At 41.6% G+C, this 26,942-nt stretch overlaps 2 protein-coding genes across 2 annotated transcripts; both read left to right on the top strand.

The window, feature by feature from the left end:
• Positions 1-476: 476 nt before the first annotated feature.
• On the top strand, positions 477-4,528 carry hmgn1a (high mobility group nucleosome binding domain 1a). The gene is made up of 6 exons (XM_086036873.1): positions 477-634; positions 1,480-1,512; positions 3,289-3,318; positions 3,403-3,456; positions 3,523-3,642; positions 3,732-4,528. Exons 1-6 carry the CDS (start codon positions 620-622, stop codon positions 3,786-3,788), a joined length of 309 nt encoding a protein of 102 aa, XP_085892999.1. The 5' UTR covers positions 477-619; the 3' UTR covers positions 3,789-4,528.
• Positions 4,529-6,133: 1,605 nt separating this feature from the next.
• brwd1 (bromodomain and WD repeat domain containing 1) lies at positions 6,134-26,588 on the top strand. The gene is made up of 44 exons (XM_086035530.1): positions 6,134-6,555; positions 6,655-6,713; positions 6,830-6,859; positions 7,060-7,119; positions 7,917-8,067; positions 8,819-8,917; positions 9,617-9,777; positions 9,923-10,144; positions 11,055-11,155; positions 12,303-12,373; positions 12,476-12,576; positions 12,675-12,715; positions 12,828-12,929; positions 13,345-13,498; positions 13,604-13,738; positions 13,956-14,084; positions 14,194-14,342; positions 14,461-14,537; positions 14,620-14,835; positions 14,930-15,113; positions 16,413-16,503; positions 16,709-16,828; positions 16,926-16,993; positions 17,105-17,354; positions 17,474-17,590; positions 17,770-17,877; positions 18,048-18,166; positions 18,278-18,360; positions 18,531-18,642; positions 18,728-18,789; positions 18,981-19,136; positions 19,687-19,807; positions 19,914-20,039; positions 20,115-20,181; positions 20,681-20,731; positions 20,885-21,010; positions 21,109-21,261; positions 21,384-21,538; positions 22,508-22,680; positions 22,777-22,896; positions 22,994-23,185; positions 23,258-23,584; positions 24,031-24,162; positions 24,233-26,588. Exons 1-44 carry the CDS (start codon positions 6,519-6,521, stop codon positions 25,597-25,599), a joined length of 6,675 nt encoding a protein of 2,224 aa, XP_085891656.1. The 5' UTR covers positions 6,134-6,518; the 3' UTR covers positions 25,600-26,588.
• Positions 26,589-26,942: the final 354 nt, after the last annotated feature.

Raw genomic sequence — 26,942 nt, 5'->3', positions numbered from 1 at the left:
CTGCCACTAACCGACAACCCGCTGAATTTTTATTTTATTGTCTATCAACCTACGTGGACTTATTTTTACTTTTGAGTCTGATTCAGATTGATGGGGGCGGGGGTGGGGGTCCCCTGAATCCATACACATAAAGTGTTGATTCACATGTAGCTATAGGATAGCACATTATAATCTTCTCTAAAGTTTACTGATAGATAGATAGATAGATAGATAGATAGATAGATAGATAGATAGATAGATAGATACATACATAGATACATACATAGATACATAGATACATAGATACATGCATGTTGTATAAATAAGTACATATCCCAAAGGTGAGTGGCGTGTGGTCCTGTCCACACAGGTAAGTTGCTATGGTTCAAAAATATGTTGCCTCCTCCTCTAAGCCAATTAGTGCAAGAGGAGGGCGGGATATAACGTTTTCTGCTCTGTCGATAGGCTAAGGCTGAATTCACGTTGAACGGAATATCCAATCCGCTTTCGGCTAGTTCTTGTATTCCTCGGACGTTCATTTGAAGTTCGAGGCAGAGTGTTTTGGAGGTAAATACCTTCAAGGTGTGGTGTGTGCTGACTTATTTATAAGTGACAAAGGCTCTCGACAAGCTTGACAACAATGGGGAAAACGAAGGTATGTCGCATACAGCCAACTTGGATATTTATTCCTGCATCTCCGTGCGAGTGCCTTTTTTAGTGATTAAGTAAATGTGTATTTCCGCGTCGTCGATCCTCTTCAGTTACGCTGAGTGGCGCCTTTTTTATTTTTAATTTTTTTACTTGGTGGTGGTTGTGTGTTTTTAAATGTAATCTGATTGCGCTGTTTTGGAAATGTATAAACTAGCAAACGAACAGTGGAGTCTGCAAGGAGACAAAGGGGTGTAACCTTCGTCAGTCGAGGCACAGGTTGCCATTTGGGGGGAACGTATCTAAAGGTTGTTCACAAACGTCTCATTTACGTGGTTTGCATGGCAGAATTTGTGCTGGTTAAAAAAAAAACAAGCACTAGCGAGTGCCACGTTAATGAATTGTCGATAAGTACAAATTTCGACGTGCACGCCGCGCGTCGTGGAGAAAGATCGCTTGTGTGCGCGTCACCATCATCCTCTCCCTACGAGCGCCATGGCAGCCTTAAAAAGACACGCCTCTCCTTTTCATAAGCAGAGCCTGTACAGTCACGTCGAAGATCTTTTTTTTCGCTGGTTGGTTTTAATTTCTTAGACCGCCGTGGATGGGTCGTAGAAAGGGCGCGTTAAATGTGGCGCTTCCTTTTTAAAAAACATCTTGCTAAAACTATTTAATCTCGACTGTTTAATTAGGCTGGAGCATTTGCCACTAAGAAAACATTGCATAATGTCGTTATGACTTGAGGGAAGGGAGAGGTGCCCATCCCCCCTTTTGCATCACACGCCCACTTGAGGGTAGGAGTTTTTGTTGTTCCTGCTTTTAATAATTTCTCTCTCCCTCCTTAACTCACAGGGCACAGAGGCTCCAGCAGATGCAAGCGCGGTGGTTAGTAGTCAAGGCTTTCCATTTCAACGCTGTTACTGACACCCAATGAACATTTTCCCTGCTGTTGTTTCACTGGGAATTGTGTCTTCCCTTTTGGCACACTGGCATTACCAAAGATGCTATAGTGAAACTGAAGTGTGATCTCCCTCTTCTCCACCCAAAAAAAACCCCTCCAACCACTATTTGACTAGGCTAGATCCGAACTAATCGTCCTGTATGGAACCGTTCCAGTAGTCTCTACAATGAAAACGACACAAAGCAAAGCAAAGCAAAGCAAGCGTGCCTTATAATAATATTAAAAACAAGAACAGTACTGTAGGTCAGAATAACAATGCGGTATGAAATTCCAGAATCAGGTGCACGATAATAAATTGATTAGTTCTTATTCTATGGATATTTGTAAAGGGATTGGAGAATCTCTGATTGTTCTGAACTCATATCCAATGCCAGCAGAATAAAGGTCCTGTGAGGAGCTGATCCGGTTCTTTGATCCGCAAACTACTCTGTAGCTGAGACTGAATCAACAATGCCTCTGCTGTATGCAGCAGTTTCTTCAAGACACGGTTGATCATCAGTCAATTACACACAATCGTCAATCTTAGTTATCCACACAACAGGTGTTTTCAACAATACTGTATGTTCATGTGAAATTCCCCCACAAGCAGTAAGCTCTTGCCGAAACAGCAGGTGAAGCTGAAACTATGATTTTAGCCCATCAGAAGCCAGAGAGGTAATTTCTGGAACCATGCGCAACGTTGTCTTGAATCAGTATTTTCTGTGAGCCATCTATTTCAACTAAATTATTGAATGTTTTTATTTTGATGGTGTAAACGGGAGGTCTACACAATTAACCAAACACAATTTTATTTGGGATCACAATTTTGACCGTCACGATTAAATTAACCTGATAGTCAGCAATATTTATATTCAAAAATGCGGGCTCTGCCACATACCTCAAGCAATTTCTCAACCAGTAGTCAGACAACAATCGGAGGGCAAATGCATGGTTAAGGCTTCATTAAGATGACTAACGGTGATAGCAAGCAAGTGAGCGCACCAAGAAGAAATGCAGCAAAAATAGGAGAAGAGGAGCGAGTGGCTCGAAATGGATCAACATTTCTTGTCTGCATTTGTTTTGGACTCATGGCAAGTGACAAGTTAAACAAGATAATAGATTTTTTTTTTTCTAACTTAGCCCTTGGAAAACTTTATCTTAGGTGTTGAAAACGGCTTGTTATTTTGACAATTCCAATTTAATGGCTCAACAAACATGCCGTTACTGGGTTTTCCCCCAAGGTGATGGTTTTAGAGATGCAAGGACTCTGCTTGACATCAACGATGTGCAACAAAGTTTGCATTATCACTCAAAACAGCTCTAAACAGTCGCAATGTTACCAGTGACGCTAGTACTAACACATGTTGAGATAACCTGGCTAGTTGACCGTTATTATTATTGACCACTAAAGTAGGCGATCTGTGATTGCTGTGGCAATGGCAGAGATGCAATTTATCCTTAGTGTAAGCCAATGGTCTGGCATTTGTTAGTTGCTCGTCTTTGATTGTGTTTGTGTAGCAATATATAGAAATGTTTATTAATAATGAGTGGGAGATACAGTCTATATCCCATATTTCATGCCAGTAAAGACTACACAGGGACTTTGACAATTTTCTATACGTGTCATGGCTGTTCAAAGCAGCGCAAAAGAAAATGTTAATGAAAATTAATTTTGTTGTCAAGTATATGTTCTGTCATTAACATGTGATGTCCTCTTTCAGCCAAAGCGAAAGTCTCGACGATTGTTAGCTGTAAGTTTTCCTTTTATGCTTCTCTCTAATATAGTGCACTGTTGGTATGGGTTTGACAATTCATTGTGTGTATGTGTTTCACAGAAAGAGACAGAAACTAAACCAGAGACAGAAACTAAGCCAGAGCCAACAAAGAACGTACGTAGTGTGTAATTATCCGATGAGACTTTACAGTTACTAATTGCTTTATTCCTGACTTTGTAGGCACCTAAGAACCAAAAGGTGAAGGATGCGGCTAAGGACAAACCAGAAGAGAAGAAAGAGGAACCTCAGGATGAAAAACAAGAGGACCTCGCTGAAAATGGGGAGGCCAAAGTTGAAGAGGTAGCTACAAGTTTAGCCCTCAGTGATGATGTTTTTTATTGGCAAAAAAACAACGTGGCAAGATCATGGATTTCGTCCTCCTTTTGCAGGCGGCTGGAAAAGATGGAAAGGAGGGTAAGACCGAAGAGGATAAAACCGAGGATTAGTGTTGCCCCAACTTACCTGCCCATGCTCCCTGTTCCTTCTTTGTCAAGTGCACATCCTGTTTTCAACTGCTATTTTGGGGGGACATGAATGCAGACACGCATTTAAAATGTTTTTTCCTCAAATGCCATTTAATTTCATGGCTTCTGTGAAGGGAAAGTTTTGGCCTTTGTGTCGGTTTTATTTCCCCTTTTGTTTTCCTCCCTCCCCAGCTTCTTATTTAGCTTCTTAGGCTGTAGTCTTCGATCTTCATCAGAAATCTGATGTAAAACTATGAGAGTTATTAACATGGAACTTCTCAAGGGGTTTTGTAAACTGTATTGTTTTTAACAATATGTACTACACGGTCCCTTTGGTTGTTAAACTGAATGTTTGATTGTGTGTACTGGAACGATAATTCTTTTCTTGACTGTAAAAATCATGATTTTTGGTCCTAGAATGCCCAGCATGATTGTGTGTGTTGCATTTTAAGAACATGTGCACCGGTGCAGTTTAAAATTGTCCTTTTCAACAACAAAAATATTATGTTGCCATCTATATGCATCCAGTGATGGTACATTGTTGTTTTTAAGCTATGCTCAATGCTCGCTCACTCTGTTGCCACTACTGTCAACAATATGTACACGTTACAAATTTGTGGCTATACTTATTGTGACTTTGGGACATCTCTGCCGATGTACAGTTTTGTTTTTATGGTTTGTTGTTGTTTTTTTTACGGTTAATAAAAAAAACATTCTTTTTACATTGTGTTTACATTTTTACAAATGTAATTCAATAAAAACATTGACCTAGATGAGAGTGGACAAAATATAGGTTAAGTGCAAAAATAATGAGTTGATCACTTCCTTAGTTTAGAAACTTCGAAATAAATGATTGCCATTTTTTCTTTTTTGTGTACACAAAAATGATTGTCAAAATGTACAAGTATGAGGTATTATGTTAAGGAAAATTTAAACCATCTCAATGGACATATGTAATTGAAATGTCTAATGGATACATAACCAAGTATTTAGTTTAAGTTTTTTCACTATTCATCCATTTGCCGGTACTATGATCCCTTTCCCATGATTACACCAATAATTCATTTTCAAGTACAGTATTGAAGTATGCATATTACGGTAAAATTGGACAGATATTTACACTAAACTGATGCTTAACTACTAATCTTTAAGGACTTGGGCTTTGGAACCGGAGGGTCATAGTTCAAATCCCACAGTGGGCAAAATGTAGAAATAGTAACTGCTGTTACACTGAAAAAAATGTTGAATTCACTCGATTTCATTTCATCAAAAGGTTACATAAGATAGAATTATCTGGCTACAGATACATTTTTTTAAGTAGCTGTCTAGTCTACTTGAAAGACATCCTAGAACATTTTAAGCTGTTATTGCTGGAGCCAGGTCATGTGAGTCGGGAGTTTACTCCAGTATGGCAATGTTCATTTCGGCAAGGAACTGTCAGATGCTCAGGGCGTTGTGAGCAGGCATGTCATGATGAAGCACCCATGGGTTTTCCTTCCACAAGTCTCATCCCTTTTCGGGCACTGCATGAAGCAAACGCATGCTCATTGCTTGTCTGGCCCATTGATTCCCAATGTGGGTGCCATGACACACTCGTGTTCTAAGAGATCATCAGGGGTGCCACAGGAAATGTTCCAATGTGACTTTGTTTGAAAAATATTGATTGCATCCATCCATTATACACCTACTGTATATTTTTGTTCATCTATCTATCCCAGCGACATATACTGTGCAGTAATGACAGACTCCAACATTTAAATGCTCTTCCACTAGATGGCAGAAGGTCAGGCCGTAAGTGTTTAAGGCCCAAATTTCATACAGCGTCGTCACTCACCTGAAATAATGGCCTCAGTCTTTTTGTTTTTCAGAAAACACCAAAAGTGGAACCAAATTTTGATTAGATTATATTTATTAATAATTTCAATTCAGGTGTAGAAATTATCACCCGTTTAACTAAGGACATAGCCGAGTACGTATAAAAGAGGTGGCCATGACCCTGAGATGTTCAAGGCAAAAGAAAATATTTTTGTGAAAATCTGACTTTCAAGAGGCTGACGATGTAGTAAAAATACAAGAATGCAATGATTTTAAAACGACTGCTCTTCAAAACTGTCATAATGAGATGAGAATATTTTAATACCAGACAATAGATGGCATGTCACGCTTCCTATAAACTTTACAAAAATACGTAAAGTGCGATACAAATAATACCAAAGCGTATCCAACTATAAATCAACCAAAATCAGCTCGACATGGTCGGTCATTACTCATGACGTCATGCGCCGAATTCGCGACCTTGGTCAAAAAAGAAGGGGCGACTTGCGTGATTGTCGCACTGCATTTCAAAGGAAATATGTTCTTAACTGTCCTCACGTTGAACTACACGTTTATATATACACAGTGTACGAGCAAGTTAGGTAAATTTTATCCGAGCTCGAGGACAACACGTAGTTTTTTGGTCTTTTGTTTAGGTCGCTCCTCCCCCTTCTCCCCTTTTCCTGTGTGTGTGTCTGTGGCGGAAGTAAGTGCAATAGCGGAGGCCTCATCCTTCCAATGGCGACTGCGAACAGGCTGAATAGCAAGCGGGAGCAACCGTGGAGGGGGTCAGACCTGTGTGACCGAAATTAAATAAATATATCATTTTTTTTGTTGTTGCCGTTGTTACAAAGTTAGCCCTACATTGTGCTTCTCTCCATATTACGTCCGAGTCAAATGGCCAAAAATCGGAAAATTTCGCTCCTTGAGACGGGTAAGCCGCATAAGGAACCCCAGTTAGTCGCTCAATTTACTTTGATTCTGCTTCTGTTAATTAAATCACATCAATCGCCCCGGTGTCTTTTCATTTCAGAGCTCTATTACTTGATATCTCGTTTCCTAACAACGGGTCCGTGTCGGAGAACGGCTGAGGTGAGCTAGCATGCGTAACCGTTTGTGTTATATTTCCAAATAGTTGCCATAGCTCAATGATAACAGCCTTGGAAGAGGTAATCGCTATTAATTGCTCCTTTCTATCCGACTTGCAGGTCCTCGTGAGCGAATTAGAGGAATATCAGGTAGGTTTTCTCGCTTCGTGATGTGTGCTTTCGATGCTATCCGATGGTGATGGTCGGGACGTGCAACTTCTTTAGACTCTTAAATGCTTCTGTGCGTCTCAGCCGTTTGACATCACTCACTTTTTACAAGCAAAATAAATGTCTTCTGTGCGCCTGTTTTGTCTCGAGAGTCCCGTTTGACCGAGCTCTGTTTTCGACAGCTCTTACCAGTGAGATTGGACTGGCTGGGAAACGAGCACCCGAGAACATATGAAGATGTGGTACGTGTTATTTTCAATTTTGTACAATCATTAAATCCATTTTAGTAAGTGTCGCGACGGGACAGGATAGCACGTTTAGCGCTTGTTTACCCTCTTTGTTCTAATCTCTTTGAACTACTGTAGGCTTTATTCGAGCCGTGATGTTGTACAAGGTCATAAGCCGTCGTCTGACACATAACTCGACGTGGATTCGGATAAGATAGCCTGAAACGTTCATGTACTATAAGGTTTTATTTATAATTTAGCCACGACAGTTGTACTGCAGATAGGGTGAGTAGTTTGGCTTGGCTTGCTGGCGAGGCCGCTTCATTGGCCAATCAGGGACTGAGATGCGTTGCCTGCGCGTTGTTTTGCCTGTGACCAGCTTTCTGATTGGTCGATTAAAAGCATAGGTTTTGCATAGGGAGCCACGCCTCACGGAAAAGCGCTTGAGAAGCATAATCTTGACACGTTCTAGTCCAAGGAAATCTCGTTAAAATATTAATAAACATTTGTACAGCATAGTTATATATGAAATGGTAAGGAGCACTTTCAGCCCATTTGATTCCCCTAATAATTCGGGTGTTAATATTGTGACCAAGATAGTCAATGTCAGTTTGATGCAACTTTGAAGAACCATGACGCTTTAATGGATTTGTTTTGTGACATTTTAAGTCCAAGAAAAAAACTCATTGTCGTAAAAGAAAAAACAAATTTATATGAATGTATGAGAAGAAAAGATTAACTAGTTGACACGTATGTGGAAGTCCAACATACTTGATTCATTGCATATGTGTGTTGCTGTCTCTCCCTCACAGGTTGCAGCCAACAGACATGTTGCACCAGACCATTTGCTACAAATATGTAAGCAGATTGGACCGATTCTTGACAAAGACATGCCCTCCTGTGTCCCTGGCGTGCACTCGCTCCTGGGGACCGGAAAGCAGTCGATGCTTAGGACCTCTAAAGGTACTATAGTCATTTGTTGTCCTTCTGTGGCATGTAGGTTCACTTTGAGTAACACAAAATTTTGCTTATTTGCTGCTGTGACGTATGAAATTAAAGAATCCAACACGACTAAAAGTGCTATATAACTCTGATGCATTATTATTATTATTATTATTACTTTGGTTTAACGCATGTCATATACAGCTTTTTGATTTTTTTAAAAAACTGTGTTTATTAGTTTCTCAAATTTTTGACATGGTTATCTTGCGGTCAGCTAGTCTTCACGCTTTCACTTACGTTTTTGATCTTTTGACTCTTGATCCTGCAGATCCTCAAAATCAGGAGACCTGGATTCAGGTTAAAAAATATGAGATTGAGACATCCCTACTTGTAACCAATAAGAATAAAGCAATGTTGGAAGATTTGCTGTGCATTTTGGTTTAGTAAATTTATTTCAACTCTGTGAAAAAGATTCATCGGGTTAACAGTCCAACCAGAAGAAATCAACTGTAAATTTGAAAGCTCCATAAGTTTGTAACTTTTTTTTCTTCTGGGTTTTGAAAGGTCATTACAATGTTGCAGTCTTCTTGGCTCATTTCTCAGATTTGTCATTTTAGAGAATAATAGTTGTCATAGCCACATGTTTCATGACAAAAAATGAGATAAAGGGTCTCTGTTTAAAATCACAACTATGTTATCAAATGTAGCTGTGTTTCAAGAAACAAAACCCCCCCAAAAAACACGACTGAATTTCTGCCTTTTGTGTTTCCAGAATGTGATGGTGTGCGGTTGAAAACTTCATCATACGCAGCCCTTCACAGGGGCAGACCACCAGAGAGGCCTTTAAACAGCAAGAAACCTTCACATATAGGTAGATTTACCCTCTCTCATAATTGGGGCTGCACGATATGGGAAAAACATGCGATAGGCAAAATGGTGGTTGATTCTTGCAATATCGATATTCTTGCGATTTAACATGTATGAAGAATATTTATTAATTTAGAGATTTTTTTTTTTTTTCAGGCAGCAAAATAAGCGAGCTCAATGTAATCTTAGCTAATTAATTGTAATCCCCTAGATAATGTTCAACTATTGGGTGGTGATGCGCATTTAAGTTTACTTTTGACTGGTCAAATCCAGATAAAAGCATATAGTTACATAAGAAAAACATTGCATGTCTTTGTGATATGCATATTGCATGAGCCAATATCGCGATATCAAGAGCTGGGCATTTGACTAAAAATTGAGCGTCCGTTATTCGTCATCTGTCTGCAGCGTGGGTACCCTTTCGTCGTCTGTCAATCACCTTTTTTTCCGTGGAGGGGCTGGGTTGGGGGTTAATAGTGCCCGTCTATAGTACGCTCCGCTTCTAATTTTAAATGATTCCGACTAAACTTGAACTCGCATCCCAATGTTGGTGTCATTTCCTATCGTAAAAACTTTGCATTTGAACAGTGTATTTAGCATTTTATATCCGCTCTATCTCCTGTCCTTCCCACTACTGTATCCATATTGGTGTTGTGTCCAGTTTGCAGCCCTCACTTGAAAGATTGCCTCTTGTCGCTAACAGTGAACATCTGTCGAGGAAGAGAGCTGACTGGAGCACAGCGCGACAGCTCCATCAACCCTGTCAGCAACTATGGGCGCATGCATCTGCACCGGCGGATCCTGGGGCATTTGTCTGCTGTGTACTGTATTGCTTTTGACCGCACCGGTCTCAGGATCTTCACAGTAAGAAGGAACCTAATCTATTGGCCCAGAGAAATCCGTAACATAGCATTTTTCAATCATTTACTTTCATCATAAAACAACATCCGGTGATTTGACTATGCATATGTTTTCATGTTAGCCTTGCCTTGTTACCCTTCTTCGCCAGGGCTCGGATGACTGTTTGGTGAAGATTTGGTCTTCCTTTGACGGGCGGCTTCATTCGACGTTGCGAGGACACTCTGCTGAAATCACAGACTTGGCCGTCAGTTACGAGAATACACTAATTGCCGCGGGAAGCTGTGACAAAACCATCCGCGTGTGGTGCCTTCGTACCTGTGCACCTGTGGCTGTGCTGCAGGGACACAGTGGATCAATTACCTCCCTACAGGTAAATCCATATCTCATTTTTGAAACGACATTACTGTTCGCTAGCTCTGAGCTTCTTTACCTTTGTAGTGGCCCACATTTACAGTGGCTATTCAGACCCTCTTAAATTTTCACTATTTGTCATAACACAGCCATTTGCTTTGTTTGTTTTTCCTCATTAATGTGCTCTGTATTGAAAGGGGGGAAAATCTGTAGAATTTTTTTAAAAACAGAAAACTGAAATCACATGGCTGTAAATATTCAGACACTTTGCTCAGTATTGAGTAAAAGCACCATTTTCAGATAATAATGTCATAAGTCTTCTCGGGTGGGATGATGCAACAAGTTTTTCACACCTGGATTTGGTGATCCTCAGCTATTCGTCGTTGGCAATCCATCGTTTCTGTCAGGTTGAATAGTGACCGTTGGTGGACAGCCATTTTAAGACACAGATGCTCAATTGGTTTTAAATCATAATATTAATATGATATGTTAATAAATCAGTCCTTGCCGCAGCAGAATGTGGAAGAAACAATTTTTCCTTCTAAAGTGAAATGAAGTACTGTTCTTACTTTCGTCGTGAATAATTTATTTGTATCTTTGCATATCTTGAAAAGCTGTAAATATGTGACCCAATTTATTAACAGTAGTGGCCCCTATTTTTTTCTTCACCCCACTTTCTCACTGCCCACCTCCAGCTTTTTTTTTCTATCTGGCCTTGTGGGCCGTGTGAAATGTTACTTTTAGTATAGTCAAATGATTTAAGCAAGTGGCTGCACTATGACGGAGCGAAAAGTTTCAGGTGGTCTGAATGCTTTCTGTATCCACTGTACATACTATAAGTTTGTCAGTTCTCTGCACTGTGCACTATTTTGTGGTTTCTGACAGTATATAATGCAAGTTTATTAATCTGTGTGATGTTTCTCTTTCAGTTTTCACCATTTGCCAAGGGCTCAAAACGTTATATGTTGTCCACTGGTACCGATGCTACGGTATGCTTCTGGCAGTGGGATGTCAACAACATCAACTTTAGGTGAGTGCAGCTTGAAACTCATCATCTCGCATAATGGAAAAGCTTAAATGAATAGCAGGTGCATTAACAAATTAAAGGAAGTGTTTGCATTATATATTTTTGGATGGTTTTCACAACATTTAAAACGGACAAAGCAATAGTGTGATGTGCTTCAGGCTGTCACCGTAAATGACATGTTTCATTATTTCATTATGTTTCTTTAAGTAATCTGTGCAGTATGCCTCCGCCAAATAGTAAGATGAGCTGAGCTGATTTAACAGTTTTAGGCCCAGACACCAAACTACCGTATTTGTGTAAAAGCAGCCCTAGCAGGATGCCAGATTTGTGTTTATAAATTGGGATTTTATAACCTCTATAGAGACCACCAACTGTAACTGCATTAAATTGAAATCAAATATTTGTTTCTAAATACATTATGCATGTTTGAAGGTAACCGCTGAAAACATGTGCAAAGAACTATGTAGTGCTCAATTTTGGAGGTATAAGGCTGTATTTAGTTGACATACTTGCGCTCGGGCATAAAAACTTGTTTCATGCCAGTACAAGCCTAATTTAGGGTGTTGGGGAATTTAGCAGATCACACTGCGCCATGCTGGGCGTTTTTCTTTTACACACCCTCGGCGCACCTGACAATATGGTGGCTAAAAGTAGACTAAACTTTCGACCAACTGGAAGCAGGTCTAAATTGTGGCGCAGGTGGTGTAACGTGTTTTGCCCGTCCCCCGTTATTTAGAAATTGAGGGCCTTCATGCAGTTATCTGGCGCATTGAATGTGCTATTAGCTAACTTAAAGATGCCTGCACCTCAAAAATGTATCTTCCCTTCCAGTAGTACGCCAGTGTGGCTGCTTTTTATGGCTAACGCATGTAGTTATTAGAAAGATGCTTGATAAAATGGCATACATTTTTCTATGTCGCATCATTAACAGTTGAGCGGTGCGTGGTTTCATTTTATGAACTTGATTTATTATTTTTTGTTCCCTTTCATTCAAATTTGTCAGGGTTGTTAACACTTTTCTTTATGGAATGTCAAATTTAGGAGACATTTATTTTTACTGTTGAGGGACTTTTAAGGTTAAAAAAAAAAAGTACATTCTAATGACGAACTGAAACATGCTTTAATTTTGACAAAATATTTTCCCTTAAAGTGATCGTCCACACAAGTTTATAGAGCGTCCGAGACCTGGAGTTCAGACTGTGTGCTCATCATTCAGTCCAGGTAATTAGTCCAACACATAGACAGCTATGTATGTTGTTTGTAAACTGACAATCTATTTTATTTCGTAAGACCATGATAAGTGTTTGTTTAACATCTTTGCAGGTGGAATTTTCTTAGCCACAGGAAGCACTGATGATGTCATCAGAATATATTACGTGGGGACCGGAAGTCCAGAAAAGATATCAGAGCTCCATGAGCACACAGTAAGTTGTCTTGTCTAAACTTTTAGCAGAATATCAGTTTCGATTCAGAAAACACAAAATATGCCTGTTAACTCTTTATGTATGTTGGGTTCGTTTAGGACAAAGTTGACAGCATCCAATTTTGCCACTCAGGTGAAAGGTATGCAGTTAATAAATGACTTCAATTAAACATCAAACCCATAACTGATTGTGAATGTGAGTGTTCCATGGAATGAAAAAGTGCAGTGCTGAAAGTTACTGTAACTTGTTAGGTTTGTGAGTGGAAGCCGGGACGGCACCGCAAGGATCTGGAAGCTCCATCAACGCCAGCAGTGGCGATGCATTTTGCTCAACATGTCCACCACTCTTCCTGGGTGAGCATGATGTTTGCTGTCCATTAAAAATAATCTCCTGCTAACAATATTGACTAAAGAATATATACATAAATCTGGATTGTAGTGCACAAAGTAATTAGCAGTTATGCTGGTGCTGTTTTCAAGTGCGACATGGAAAATCACCAACTCTTCCCAACACGATCCACTTTGGTGTCGAAACATGGCAACCGTTTGATTTCATGTGAATCTGTAGTCGTAGTACCAACCCAAATCGGTCGGTACCAACTTCAGAACTCATCCCTAGTTCATGATTTGTTTTAACTTGTTTTGATATCAGTCATTCATCTTGGAAAAATGTCTTGCTGATTGTCTATTAAATACTGGCATCATTATACGAGACGTGACTTGAAAATACACATTTTAGAAAGCGTTGAATTATGTTTTTGGTCTTTAGTGCCGAGCCAATGAGTGAAGAGGAAAGCTACTTCAAGCCCAAAGTCACCATGGTAGCATGGGATCGCCATGACAACACAGTCATCACCACCGTCAGTAACTATCTGATCAAAGTGTGGAACTCCTACACTGGACAGCTGCTACATGTCCTCAAAGTAAGCCTGCACATAATGTTGCGCCTAATTATTTATTATTATTTTAGTTGTGACAATCAAGCTAAGCATAATAGAAGCGAATAATATAATAAACCTTGTTTCCAGGGCCATGAGGCCGAAGTGTTTGTCCTCGAGCCGCACCCTTTCGACGCCCGGATTATTCTGTCGGCTGGCCATGATGGAAATGTTTTCATATGGGACTTGCTGCGAGGGTCGAGGACACAGCACTACTTCAACATGGTACATGACAGAATTTTCATCAAATTACATTCATGAAAGGAAATTTTCATTTTTGATAATGCAGTCTTGGAGGTTTTTTTTTTCCAGTTCGTATCGATTTGTCTGTTTGCCAAAAATTTGAAGAGAGTTTGCAAAAAAATTGAAGACTATTTTGAAGTTTTGCCTGTGTGAAGAGTTAGTCTCTTACTTATTTTTACCCCCGCCACCCCCCATCTAGATTGAGGGCCAAGGTTACGGAGCAGTTTTCGACTGCAAATTCACTCCTGATGGTCAACGTTTCGCCTGCACAGACTCCCATGGCCACCTGCTCATCTTTGGCTTTGGTAGCTCAAAACCTTATGAAAAGGCAAGAAAAAAAATCATACTGAAGTTCGTAGGAACTGAGTATGTAGGAATTCCTATTACTGGTTACAAACTTCATTCCCTAATGGCTATTTCTTTTGCCCCTCATACAGCTTCCAGACCAGGTTTTCTTCCACACAGACTACAGACCTTTGATTCGAGATGCCAACGGCTTTGTGCTTGATGAACAGACACAGCAGGCCCCACATCTTATGCCCCCACCTTTTCTAGTGGACGTAGATGGAAACCCCCATCCACCGAGGTAGACCGACAGTTGTATGCACATCAGTATTCTGCCTATCTGTGTGTTGACTTTTCAAACTGGTAAGAATCAAGAACATGGGCACTTTTTTGAAATTTAAATTGGTGTGGGCTTCCAGGTATCAGCGGCTTGTTCCGGGCCGGGAGAATGTTGCAGCGGAACATTTGGTTCCTCAGCTGGGATATGTTGCCACCAGTAAGAACAAAACCAACAATATCAATGAGTTCCTTTGCACCCGCGCTCTTATCCTCATGCTCTTCCTTGATCTCATGTGCAGGTGACGGAGAGGTGGTGGAGCAAGTGATAAGTCAGCAGACTGCAGAAGTCGAGGAGGTTGCCATCAGACGCAGCAGCCTACTCGACGAGGCCATCCGAAACCTTCAGCAGCAACAGGAGCGTCAGAACCAGGCTGGCTCAGCGGGGGCTCCTGTTGGTATGCCAGCAGAGGCCCTGGGGCCAGCAGTGCCACCCGCCCCAAGCACACCACGGAGAGGTACGATTTCTTGGATTGATTTATGACATATTTCAATCCTGTTTTGTGTGTCTAAATTGATACCCCTGCAAATGTATTTTTCTCTTCTTTGCAGTGTCTGGAAATGATCGAGCAGAAGTGCAGTCTCCTCCTAATGTGGGTTTGCGTCGGAGCGGACAGGTGGAAGGTGTGAGGCAGATGCACCAGAATGCTCCTCGCAGCCAAATGGCCACGGAGAGAGACCTACAGGCTTGGAGACGTCGAGTGGTGGTGCCAGAGCTCCCACCGAGCAGCTACAGGTAGACAGAATTCTGAGACTACTGAGAATTGAAGATAGCTTGTGAACTGGAACAAGTTCTGCTTGTTAACCTGTCAACACAGTACAACTCTTGCAATACAATTATATTGTGTATACTAACCCGATTAAACACCTCCGGATGGGTACTTAGTGTAGAAACCTTGGCGTTGCAGTCAAGTCACAATCAGGCAAGTAAAACATTAATGGACTGGCAATAATAAGCCCCCTAAAAAGATAAAGCAGTCTGCCAGTATGTGGCAGTGCTGTGTTACATTGGTGCAGTGAGTAGAAGATGTGCAGCGCTCTTCCCATCGACTTCTTGAACCACCAGAGTAAGCCTCGGCTGTTTTAGGACATGCATAACGAGCCGCCATCTTGAACCGGGACTTCCCAGCAATCTCTCGCATTCAATCGTGTTGAGGTAACTGCATTTGGCTCCAATAAAATAATCAGCACACATCGGATTCTTTGCTGATTTTGTCACGGATTGCTTACATTGTTGAGTAGTGTGGAATTGATTGAAGCATAATTAATAGCTTTGAAAACAAATACTGGTCTTCAAAAATTCACTTGACACGTTTCAAGGAAGGTCAAAATTAAAATGCAGACTAATAATCTATTTTGTGTTTATGTTTTTATATATGACTCCAGAGGAGTAGTGCCTCGTCAGTCATGAACCTCACCCCACGTCACTGCCTCCCACCAATTTATTTCACTGACTGTCAATTACACGCAGATTTTGCAGGGGAATAGTTACCGCGCCGGCCCGCAGTGTCCATTCCGTAGTAAAGAAACAAATTGTGGGAAAAAATTCAACTAGCTATGATAGTCTCCAGCACGCCCGCATCCCTCCTGAGGATAAGCGGGCCGGCTAATGAATGAATGACCTTGGGAATTTTGTTTTTCTCCCCTTTTGTAAAAAAAAAATGTCCTCACCTTTGTCTTTGTCTGATTCTGACCTTTGTCTTTAAGAGGGAAGTCAACCCCCCCAAAAGTCTTTGCAATTACCGGTATATGTTCTATGCACCCTCACTTGTCTAAACTGGTAATGACCATGAATGTTTGTTACCTGAGCAAATGTGATGTCATTTTCAGTTGACAGCAAGTAACAAAATGGCCGCCCCCTGAAATGAATGAAAACGGGTGGATTTTACTACTAGAATCATGTTCCACAAACACAATATCAATTAGAATGCTGTGTTTAATCTAATGGGGCTGCATAGAAAAAAAATATTGTCAACAAAATTTTGGGGTTAAGTTCGACTTTAATTTAAATTGATACTCATGTCATGTCTTCCAGGGACCAGGTTGACATTAGGGTTGCCAAAGGAGATGAAGAGGTGGCTTTATACAACGTGAAGAAGAGACGCATAATGTACAGCAGCTGTCGAGTAGGTTCTTTTCTTGGGTGGGGATGGGCGGGGGGACATATTGAGGAAACAAAATCGCAAATGAATCATTTTTCTAAATCGTTCAACCCTGATTTGAATCTTATTTCTGTTTATTTGCTGTACACCCGTGACTGATCACCCGTCAATCACGAGCAAATCATTATCTAAAGCGTTTCCAAACCTTTCCGCATCCGAATTCGCTCAGGATGATTCTGATGAGGAGCCTCCTTCTGCAAAGCGAGCAAGTCGCAGCGACACGCTGGAATTCATCGACCTGTCATGTGAGGAGGGTGAGGAGACTGCGAGCTCTGATGCTCACACCGAGGTATCACATTCACCACTCTCGTGGGACTTGTTTCAAAATTTTTATTTATCTGTAGTCAAAGTCATTTTATTGCATAGTAAATGTGTTGTCCGTCCAGGACAATGACTTGGATGGCAGTGAACTTGACTCATCTAATGATGAGGAGTGGAATAGTGACAGCCCAAGGTATTTCCATTTCTTAATTAGTTTTTAGGTAGCACGCTAAACTCATTGATCTGTTTTCCGAAGCAAGTAGTCAATAACATTTTGCATGGATTTGGCTTGAAAATTGCGCAGTCACTCGTCCAGCGAGTATTCGGACTGGACAGCAGATGCTGGCATCAATCTGCAACCGTCGACTCCCTTTTCATCGCGTAAACGAATACGGCGCCAGCTCAGCAGTTCCGAGGAGGAGGAGGAAGACAACGAAGACGAGGAAGAGAGAGAGCAGCAGCAGCGACAGCAGCAGCAGCAGAGCGATGAGGAGGAAAAAACGGGAACAAAAGGAAAAGAGAAGGCCAAGAAATCAAAGAACAAGTCTCCCAGGGTGAGTTGAGAAGTACTGCTCTCATAGTTTAATTAATTCATTTGTAGGGGAAATCTATATTTCACAGAATACTTACTTCATGTAATGTCACTTAACTGTTTTATATATTCTCCAATCAGCGGCCAAAAGTCAGACCATCCATCAACAGAGAAGTGTCCAATGAATTCCGACCCTCATTATGGATCACTGATGTCATTCCTAGGAAATCTCCTTTTGTTCCCCAGATGGGTGATGAGGTGTGTTTTTAAAAAATAAAAGTCAAATTTTTAAGTATTAGCTTCTATCAATTTGCTTCTTTTCTGTTAATATCTATACCTTCCTTCCTTCCTTCCTTCCTCTCACGTTGTTTTCCTCTGGTAATATTTGGGAACAGTCAAAACAATAAACCCTATTTGTAATTCATTTTCTCTTTTAGGTGATTTACTTCCAACAAGGCCACGAGGCTTATGTTGAGGCCGTAAGACGTAATGATTTGTACCCCATCAACTTAGACAAGCAACCCTGGAAGAAAATGGTGCTTCGGGTAAGTCAAGAAAGACCAGGAGGACTGTAATGCAGTTAGAAAATAGATAAATAGTTATGTATGTTCAATGAAATTTACCGGGTTTATTCTTGACAGAGCAAAAGAATACTGGTACTCCACAAATTCTATTTTGCGATCTTGGGACAAAAATCGTGCTGCTTCTTTTCCAGGACCAAGAGTGTGTTAAGATAACTGGAATCAAATATGAAGTCTGCCCTCCGACACTCTGCTGTTTGAAACTGACTCTGATCGAGGCAGGCAAAATCACAGACAAGTCCTTCTCTGTCAAGTAAGTCACTTTTGCAAGGCATCGGGGTGAGAAAAATAGAAAACTAAAGGAAGCTGCTAACCACTTTGGCGTTCATTTTACTCAACAAGTGCAACTGATTTCTCTTTACAGATATCATGATATGCCTGATGTCATAGATTTCCTGGTGCTGAGGCAAAGTTATGATGAGGCAATCCGTAGAAACTGGCAACCAGGTGAGTTGGCTCGACAGAGCACGTCAAGGTAGAACTAATGCATGGAATCACACACTGTCTTGCAGGGCACTCCCTTGTATTCTATTGGTATCTATCTGTTTTGCATGGTCATTTGAAATATCAACTTTGCTAGGCCTTGTGCACATAAACGTATTCTGCCCTTTTTTCAGGGGACCGGTTCCGCTCGGTAATAGACGACGCCTGGTGGTTTGGCACCATTGTTTGTCAAGAGCCATACCAGCCAGAATACGCTGACAGTCTCTTCCAGTGCTTTAAAGTCAGGTGGGCGATAAACAAAACAGTATCATTTGCCCGGTTCATATGATACACACAAACGTAGTAGTTAAATCTTTTTCTATTTCATTAGATGGGACAATGGGGAAAATGAAAAGCTGAGTCCTTGGGATATGGAACCAATTCCAGATGATGGTAATGTTCGGCCATACATTCAGCGTGGTACTGTCATCTTTGGCTGTGAAATGTCAAAGCCACAATAGTTTTTTTTTTAACCGATAGATCCTTTTACGTACAGATACTCCTTTGATTTGCTTTCTTGTACGAACACGCCTCATATTTCCTGACATTGGTGATATCTCATTCAGAGTCTTTCTGCCTTGCAGCTGAGCTTCCAGAAACGGAAGGAGGCAGCATCCCTGTTACGGCAGAGGAGATGAGCGAGTTGATGTACAAGCCTCTGAAGGGAGAGTGGGGGGAGAGGAGTCGGGACCAGGAGTGCGAGCGAATCGTCGCTGGTATTGGCCAGCTCATCACTGTTGGTGTGTACTTCATGCACTTAAAGGAGAAGTCAATCCAAACTTATTTTTTCCACAATACGTTCTAAGCAAGCCCACTAGTTGAAACAAGGCATTCTGATTAATATTGTGTCTGTGGAATATGATAAATCCACTCGTTTTTAGCTATTCTGGAGTTCCTCAGGGCTCAGATAACAACCAATCACAAATCACCTGTTTTCTGTAGCTGAGTCGTGATTGGTCATTATCTGAGCCTTGAGTAACTGCGGTGTCATTTTCAGTCAACAGAAGTGACAAAATGGCCGCCCCATGAGATGACCATAAACGGGTGCATTTTGCTGCTTAACTCATACTCCACAAACTCAATAATCAAAATACCTTGATTCAACTAGTAGGCCTGCACAGAACATATTCAGGAAAAATATGTTTGGACTTCCCCTTTAACCCTTTTTCCTGTCAAATGTCAAACTTTTCCTACTCGATTACACGTCATAACTTTGTTGACACAATGCCACATGTCTGCCTCGATGAAAAATGATCAAACTAATGCTCCCTTCTGGTGTGTCCGTCACAGAGATTGCTGCTCCTTTCTCTGGCCCTGTAGACCTGATCCAATATCCCGCCTACTGTACTGTGATTGCTTACCCTACTGATCTGGACACCATAAGATTTCGACTCCTGAACAAATTCTACAGGTCAGTCCTGATAGCAGGCATAACGTATGGAATCATTTCCATTTAACTCAGTTCAGATGGATTTTAACGGCTGTGCTGTATGAAACACACCTCTGTCGGTCCACAGACGCCTCTCAGCATTAATTTGGGATGTCAGGTACATTGCACACAATGCCCGCACTTTCAACGAGCCGAGGAGCAAGATTGCCCACTCTGCAAAAATCATTACCAATGTCCTGCAGAAATTTGTCAAGTAGGTTCTCCAATTTTCTTTTGTTGTTAAATTATGGTTTGCAAATGTAGAATGACTTAAGTCCTCTTTCGGCAGTAATCCAAGATGCGCAGACATCATGGAGATTTATAGTGTTGTTGAAGAAATGGACGAGGATGATGAGGTACATCACCTGCCTTATTACTGTTTGTACGTAGGTGTCTGTCATTTTCCAGGTATATTACTATCCTGCATCCTTTATCTTGAAATAAGAACAGTGCTCAACACAAATGAGTACAACCCGTTTGAAAAGTAAACAGTTTCTCAGTAAACACAACAGAATTTTAGAATCTGAATTTTAATGGTTACAATGATGTAATTTAGAAAGAATTATAGTGAGGTTTTTAATCTAAAATGTTAGCTTTGCTAGAATTTCGTTTTTGTGTACGCAAACATTGACTGAATTTGTAAGAAAAATGAAGATTTTGAATGTGTATGTTCATAAAGTATATTTGCAATCATTGGCCCATACAGGTGGTATTATTTTCTAGTCTCGTAAAAGGAATAAACTCTTTTCTTTAAAAAAAAAAAAAAAAAAAAAAATTATATTTATGTATGTAGTGATTTTAAAAACACCACAATTGAAGCACTAAGAATGTACTTTTTTTTTCTTTTTCTCACAGGAAGCAGATGCAGAGGCACCAGGAACCTCCTCAGGACACAGATTGCGTCAGGTAAACATTAACAGACTCATCAGTTGAAACGGCGTGAAAGTTATGTCACTCTTTGGAAATATGCAAATGGGTGGCGGCAAATACGGCATATTTAGATAAGAACTTTGTGACTTGTGACTAATGACTAGAAAACCTCTCCTTCTCTGCTTGCAGCGATCTGTCGAGGTGCTGCCAGACCGAGATGCTTGGAAAGAGCATTGCAAAAATCTGCTCAACTACATATTTGAGTGTGAGGACTCTGAGCCGTTCAGACAGCCTGTGGATCCTGAGAACTATCCTGTGAGTTTAACACTGCATCATTATGCTAAAATCAAAATGTTCCTCTTCAATTTCTTGGGCTGGGGTTGAATTCTTAGCTGTTTGCTTTATGTCACCAGGACTACCATGATATCATTGACACGCCAATGGACTTTGGGACTGTGAGAAGGACCTTAGGGGAAGAACGCTATGAAAATCCTATCGAGCTTTGCAAAGACACACGGTTAATATTTGCAAACGCTAAAGCCTACACACCCAATAAACGGTCCAAGGTAGGAAGGAAAGTTGTTGAAACTAGAATTATTCAAATTTTATTGAAGTGGTGGGAATGAGGTCTCCATGTCGTAGCTTTTATATTTTCCTTTTTGCTAAACTCATTTTTTTTTCCTCGTAGATTTACAGCATGACCTTGCGACTCTCTGCCTTCTTTGAGGAGCAAATCCGAACAATCATATCAGAATACAAAACAGCGGTGAAGAGCAGTGCCAGGCTTCGTCGCAGCCAGCGGTTCAAAAAGAAAACGCAGCACGATCCGTCCGCCAGCACAAGGTGTGCTTGTTTCCCCAGTTTTGCTTCTATCATGTGGAGAGGCTTGTCAAAACAATGGAATGACATTCATGTGATTATCAAAACACTTTGTTTAAAAAGTACCCCGGAAACTAATGTAGAGCCCACACTTGCAAGCAAATTTCTTTTTCATTTGACACTTAACTACACCTGCACATGATCATGTTAGCTAATACAAGAGCTGATCATTTACTGCTCAGTTAAAGAGGAAAAACAACCCAAGCATATTTTTTTTCAAGAATATGTACCCAGCAGGCCCACTAGTTGAACCATGGCATTCGGATTAATATTGCATTTGTGGAATATAAATTCAGCAGCAAAATGCACTCGTTTTTAGCCATCTCTGGGGGCGGCCATTTTGTCTTCTGTCGACTGAAAATGACATCACAACTGCTCACAACGACCAATCACGGCTGACCTGTTTTCTGAATCTGGGCTGTGATTGGTCGTTGTGAGCAGTTGTGATGTCATTTTCAGTCCGCAGAAGTGAAAAGATGGCCGCCCCCTGAGATGGCTAAAAATGGGTGGATGAACTCTTATTCTACAAATGCAATATTTATCAGAATGCCTTGTTTCAACTAGTAGGCTTGCATAGAACATATTCTTGAAAAAAATAAGTTTGTGTTGACTTTCGCTTTAACATTTTTCTTTTTCCCTCTTTTAATTAATCAGTGGTAATTTTCAGTGGTGTCGAACTGCATTACGTCATATTGAGGGATTTATTAAGGTCAAAATACTGAAGAGTCACTTCTCGGTATGATGCAGCAAGATAACTGATAAATGAATACCTCTCTAACATCATTCAAAACTGAGCATCATCTTCGTAAAGAGAGAATTTAAGTAGTTACAGCTCCATCTAAAAATGGTCCCGGTGGCGAGTACGCAATAATGCTTCAATAAATTTATTCATGAATGAATGTCTGATGATAAATTGTCTCTTCCCGTCTTCAGTCAAAAGAGGGATTCTGTCAAAACTCAGGAAAAAGTGGAGTCTGCGCCCGGGACCAAATCTACCTCAGCCAAAACCTCGGTTCCTGAGCGAGCCAGGAGGACTCGAAGAAGCAGCACCGGTCACAGCTCCTCGGAAGATGACTCTGCTTCGAAAGGTGCTTCATCAACAGCAGGTACTAAAGAAATGTAATTGATGAATGATTCAGTTGGTTTCCCTTTCGAGGTCGAGTGTGTGTCCTTGTAAGGAATTTCGGACATTTCTTCTTCAGAGTCCGACAGTGAACTCAGCGAGTCTGAGGAGGAGACGAGTCCAGGTTCCTCCAAACACCATCAAGGCAAACAGAAAGCAAGAGTTACAAGAGGCAGCTCTTCCAAGCAGCGTAAAAAAGGTCAGTTATGCCTCTTGTTGGAGAATCAGTGCGATTTATTCACTCAACAAAGTTACAATTTATTGCTTTGCAAATGAGTGGAAATATTTCTTGCTAGTTGCTGAGACTGACAGCGACCAGAAGGAGGTCGAGGAAGAGGAGCCATTTGACAGTGAGGGCGACGGGCGAGAGAACGGAGAAGCATCTTCCCATTCTTCAGGTCGTCGCTATCACAGTCGGGCAGCAAGGAGCAGGAGCACACGGCTGACCAGAAACGCCGCCGCCGCCGCCGCTGACAGAAAGAAGACAGGTAAAAAGTTCACCATTCAACTTTTTATCGTGCAAACAAGCATTATGGTTGTCCGTTATTGCGTATATGCAGAGGGCAGAGCGGAGATGAACGGTCACACCAGCCGGTCCTCTGCCAGGGACAGACGTCAGCTCCAGGACTCCGACGGAGCCTTATCCCGAGGTTCTGACAGGGAAGAGGAGGAAGAAATAACGAGACGCAGATCACTCAAGAGGAAAACGGCAAGAGCCGCTGTTAACAGGATAAAACTTCTTGAAGCATCAGATGAGGATGATGACAAGGAGGAGGAGGAGGACGACGACGAAGAGCCAATAAGGAGCCGTCTGCGCAACACTTCCCGGGCCAGCAAACGCACCACGGTGCTTCAGAGCAGCTCCGAGTCAGACGGAGAGCAACAGGGTGGGTAGATGTGTTTTGGTTTTTTTTTGTTTTTTTTCCATGTGCTGACAGCCCGAGCAGGCTTTGTTTTAAGCGCATCAAGTCACAGATTAGTTCAGCTCACCAGGAAACTGTTTAAATGTGTACACCTTTCACCACAACCTTCTCGTTAAAGCGCAAGTCAACCCCAACGCAACTGTGATGTACTTTTCAGTCGACAGAAGTGACGAAATGGCAGTCCCCTGAGATGGCTAAAAATGGGTGGATTTTGTTGCTTAACTGATACAACACAGAAGGCGCATAGAACATATTGCAAAGAATTTTGGGGGGTTGACTTTCCCTTTTAAGTTCTGCCCGCTCAACCACTTTACCACATCTGTACTAATTTTGCCATACCCCCTTTGATGAAAACACTTCTTGACAGGGCTTATTACTGGCAAATTTTACATCTTCATCTTTTGCTCTAGCTTCTGTCAATTCAAAGGAATTGTCTGAAGAATCCCAGGATGAGGAAAACGGCAATGCCAGCAGCTCTTCAAGCTCCTCTCACAGCAAACAGAACGGACATACAAGAACGTCAACCAACACAAAGGGCAACGGTGTGTTACTCGATCTTCATATTTTCAAATCCAGAAATGGTCTTTCATCAAATCACTCCTTGCCTTGCAGGAACTTTGACTTGCGTGAACGGGCACGGCCCAAAACACAAGGTGGACATCAGCTCTGAGCAAGAGGAGGAAGCTGCCGAAGAGAGTTCTGGGGATGCGGAGGAGGAAGAGGATAATCAGGCACCTGCACGTCAGAAGCCGAGTAGAAGCTCAGCCCGCAAGAGTAGGATTACCAGTGAGGAAGAGGAAGCAGAAGGGGAAGAAGAGAACATTAAACGAAGGAGCACCCGACGCCAACTTCCTATAAGCTCTGATGAAGAGGACTCTCCTCAACGACGGCCATACCAAAATGGAAGAAACAAGGAGGAAACTCCCCTCAAAGACTCTAAAAAGAGTAAAGTGTCAATGTCTAAAAGCCAAGATCAACAAAAACCTGCCTCAGCTCATAAACCAGACGCAGGTGATTCCAAAGTTCTCAGTCGCACGCTGAGGAAATGCCACAAGAAAAGAGTGAAAAAAGATCAAGAGAGTGAGGCTGAAAGCAGTCGCTTCAGTGATGATTTGGAGAGCAAGAACAGGAGGCCTAAAAGGAACAACATCAAGTCGAAACGACCTCGGAATGACACTTCTGCATTCGAGAGCTCTGAGCGCGACTTTACACCCAAGAAGTCGAGGAGGAAACGCTCCACCGGTTCATCGGACGAAGAGTCGGACGAGTCGGACAACGCGTCCAACAAGCGGCTGAACCTCAGAGTGCTGCCTAAAAAGAAATACATCAGCGACAGCTCTGCTTCTGAGGAAGCCTCTGCGAGCCATAGCAAAATGAGGAACGGGAACAAAGCAGGCCCAGTTCCGAGGGAAGACAGCTGTAATACGAGCCAGTCGAAGAAAACCTCTCGGAACGAAAGCAGGATTCAAACGTCTTCCAAGAGAAAACGAATTTACACCTCAGGATCTGAAGATGAAGTGGAAGAGCCGGTGGCAAAGAGCGACAAGAATGGCAAGCGTCCCAAACGGGAATCAAAACAAGACACGGAAGAGGATGCCGTTCCCCTGTCAAATTCCAGCAAGGAGGAAGTTGACGTCGGCCACTCGCGGAGAGGCAAGAACAAGAAGCGACCCAAACACGGAACGCGGAAGGAAAGCTGCAGCAGTAATCACAGTTCAGACTCTGAAAGCGAGCAGTCGTCCACAGCCAGTGAAAACTCTTATGCTAGCTCAGGGTCCCACAAGAGTCCAAAGAGGAGGAGTCCAAGATGGGCCGGGCATGGCCAAAGGACTGCCGGTCGCCAATTGAGGCAGCGCAGACCACAAGTCCTCTTGGAGGAAGAGGACAGTGATGAGTCATACAGCAAACCGCAGAAAAAGGCCCGCGTTAACACCCGGAACCGGGGGAAGCGGACTGTCCTTTATCACGACAGCGAGTGAAGGCTGAAGAGGGATGACAAGTGGAGACTGTAACCACACTTGATGTTATGGTAGCAGCACTGGTTTCCTTGAAAAATGCTGTGAAATCTGTTTCTTTCAGGGATATTTATATATTTTCTATGAAAAACATATATAGATGTAATACAAATTCAAGCATTTGAACTGCTGGTCTTCACAAGGATACAGATCAAAACACCCCCTGCCAATCCTGCTTGTTGTGATTGCGGCCAGCAGAGTAACTTTGTTAGGAATCTTGGGTGCTATCTAATATACCTCCATTAAATCTAAGCATATTGCTAGCTTGCACTAAGAAACACTGTAAGGAGGTATTTCATACACTAATTTTGCATTAGAAACTCAGGGGTCAACTACGTTTACTGTAGTCTCAGACATGCAGGGTTGTTTTTTTTTTTTCTTTTTGAACTATCAAATGGACAAGCAACAATTCCAGGTGGGCAAACGTCAAAGCACATGCAACTGAGACAAAACCAATTCACATTGTCACTTAAAGACTACAGCACTCCTTTGTAAATCCATATTACATGTAATTCTTTTGTCTGTATTAGGAGGTAATATGAGCCAAATGAATGAAATGTTTCCCCATTATGTTCTTTTTTTTCCCCCCTTTTAGATTTGTGTTGTACTTGTACATTGGTGTTTGTGATTGAAAAAGAATGGATTGGCCATTATGTCAATCACAAAATGTTTATTTAAAAAGTATTTTTTATTTTACTATAAACTTTGTCTTGCCATATTTCATGAATTGGTACCTTTTTGCCAAGTACGAGCAACCAGATGTACTTACTGCAAAATGCTGTGATTTCTCATATTGGGAAGACATTTAATTGTCCTGTGTTACTTTCAGTGTTAATTTTTTGTTCATAGTTGAAAACATAGTTTGGTTTAATGCGGGATTCCCTTAATGCAGTTGCTTTGGCATTTTGCTCAATGGTTTTCGTACACCTTCAATAAACAGATTTCAATGGGAAGTCAAATAACGCAGTGTCGTTTTGGAATATCCACGATTTATTCTCAGTAATGATTATAGAGACGTCAATGAGGTGTGTTGGAGTTGGGAGACTAAAAACACGCAGGACAGCAACCCTCGAGGACTGGATTGGACGTACAACCTGGTTTGTGACGTAGTTTATCCTAATTCTGCCTTAAACATCTCCACCATTTTATCACAACCTACCTGTGTTCCTTAGTCGTCATGATGCTGTTTGTTTGGTCAACATTGGATTCAGAAATCGTTATCAGCCAGCGTTAACGTTTCAAATGATCACTACATGCACCATTCCTGGGAAATCACAATTGTCCCATCACTGGTGACCTATTTTCAG

Source organism: Filicampus tigris, chromosome 7, assembly GCF_054856515.1.
Source record: "Filicampus tigris isolate MCC_2025a chromosome 7, RoL_Ftig_1.0, whole genome shotgun sequence".
In the NCBI taxonomy this organism is placed as follows: domain Eukaryota; kingdom Metazoa; phylum Chordata; class Actinopteri; order Syngnathiformes; family Syngnathidae; genus Filicampus; species Filicampus tigris.
Note: the sequence above shows the minus strand (reverse complement) of the source record. Positions and strands in the feature narration are given on the sequence as shown.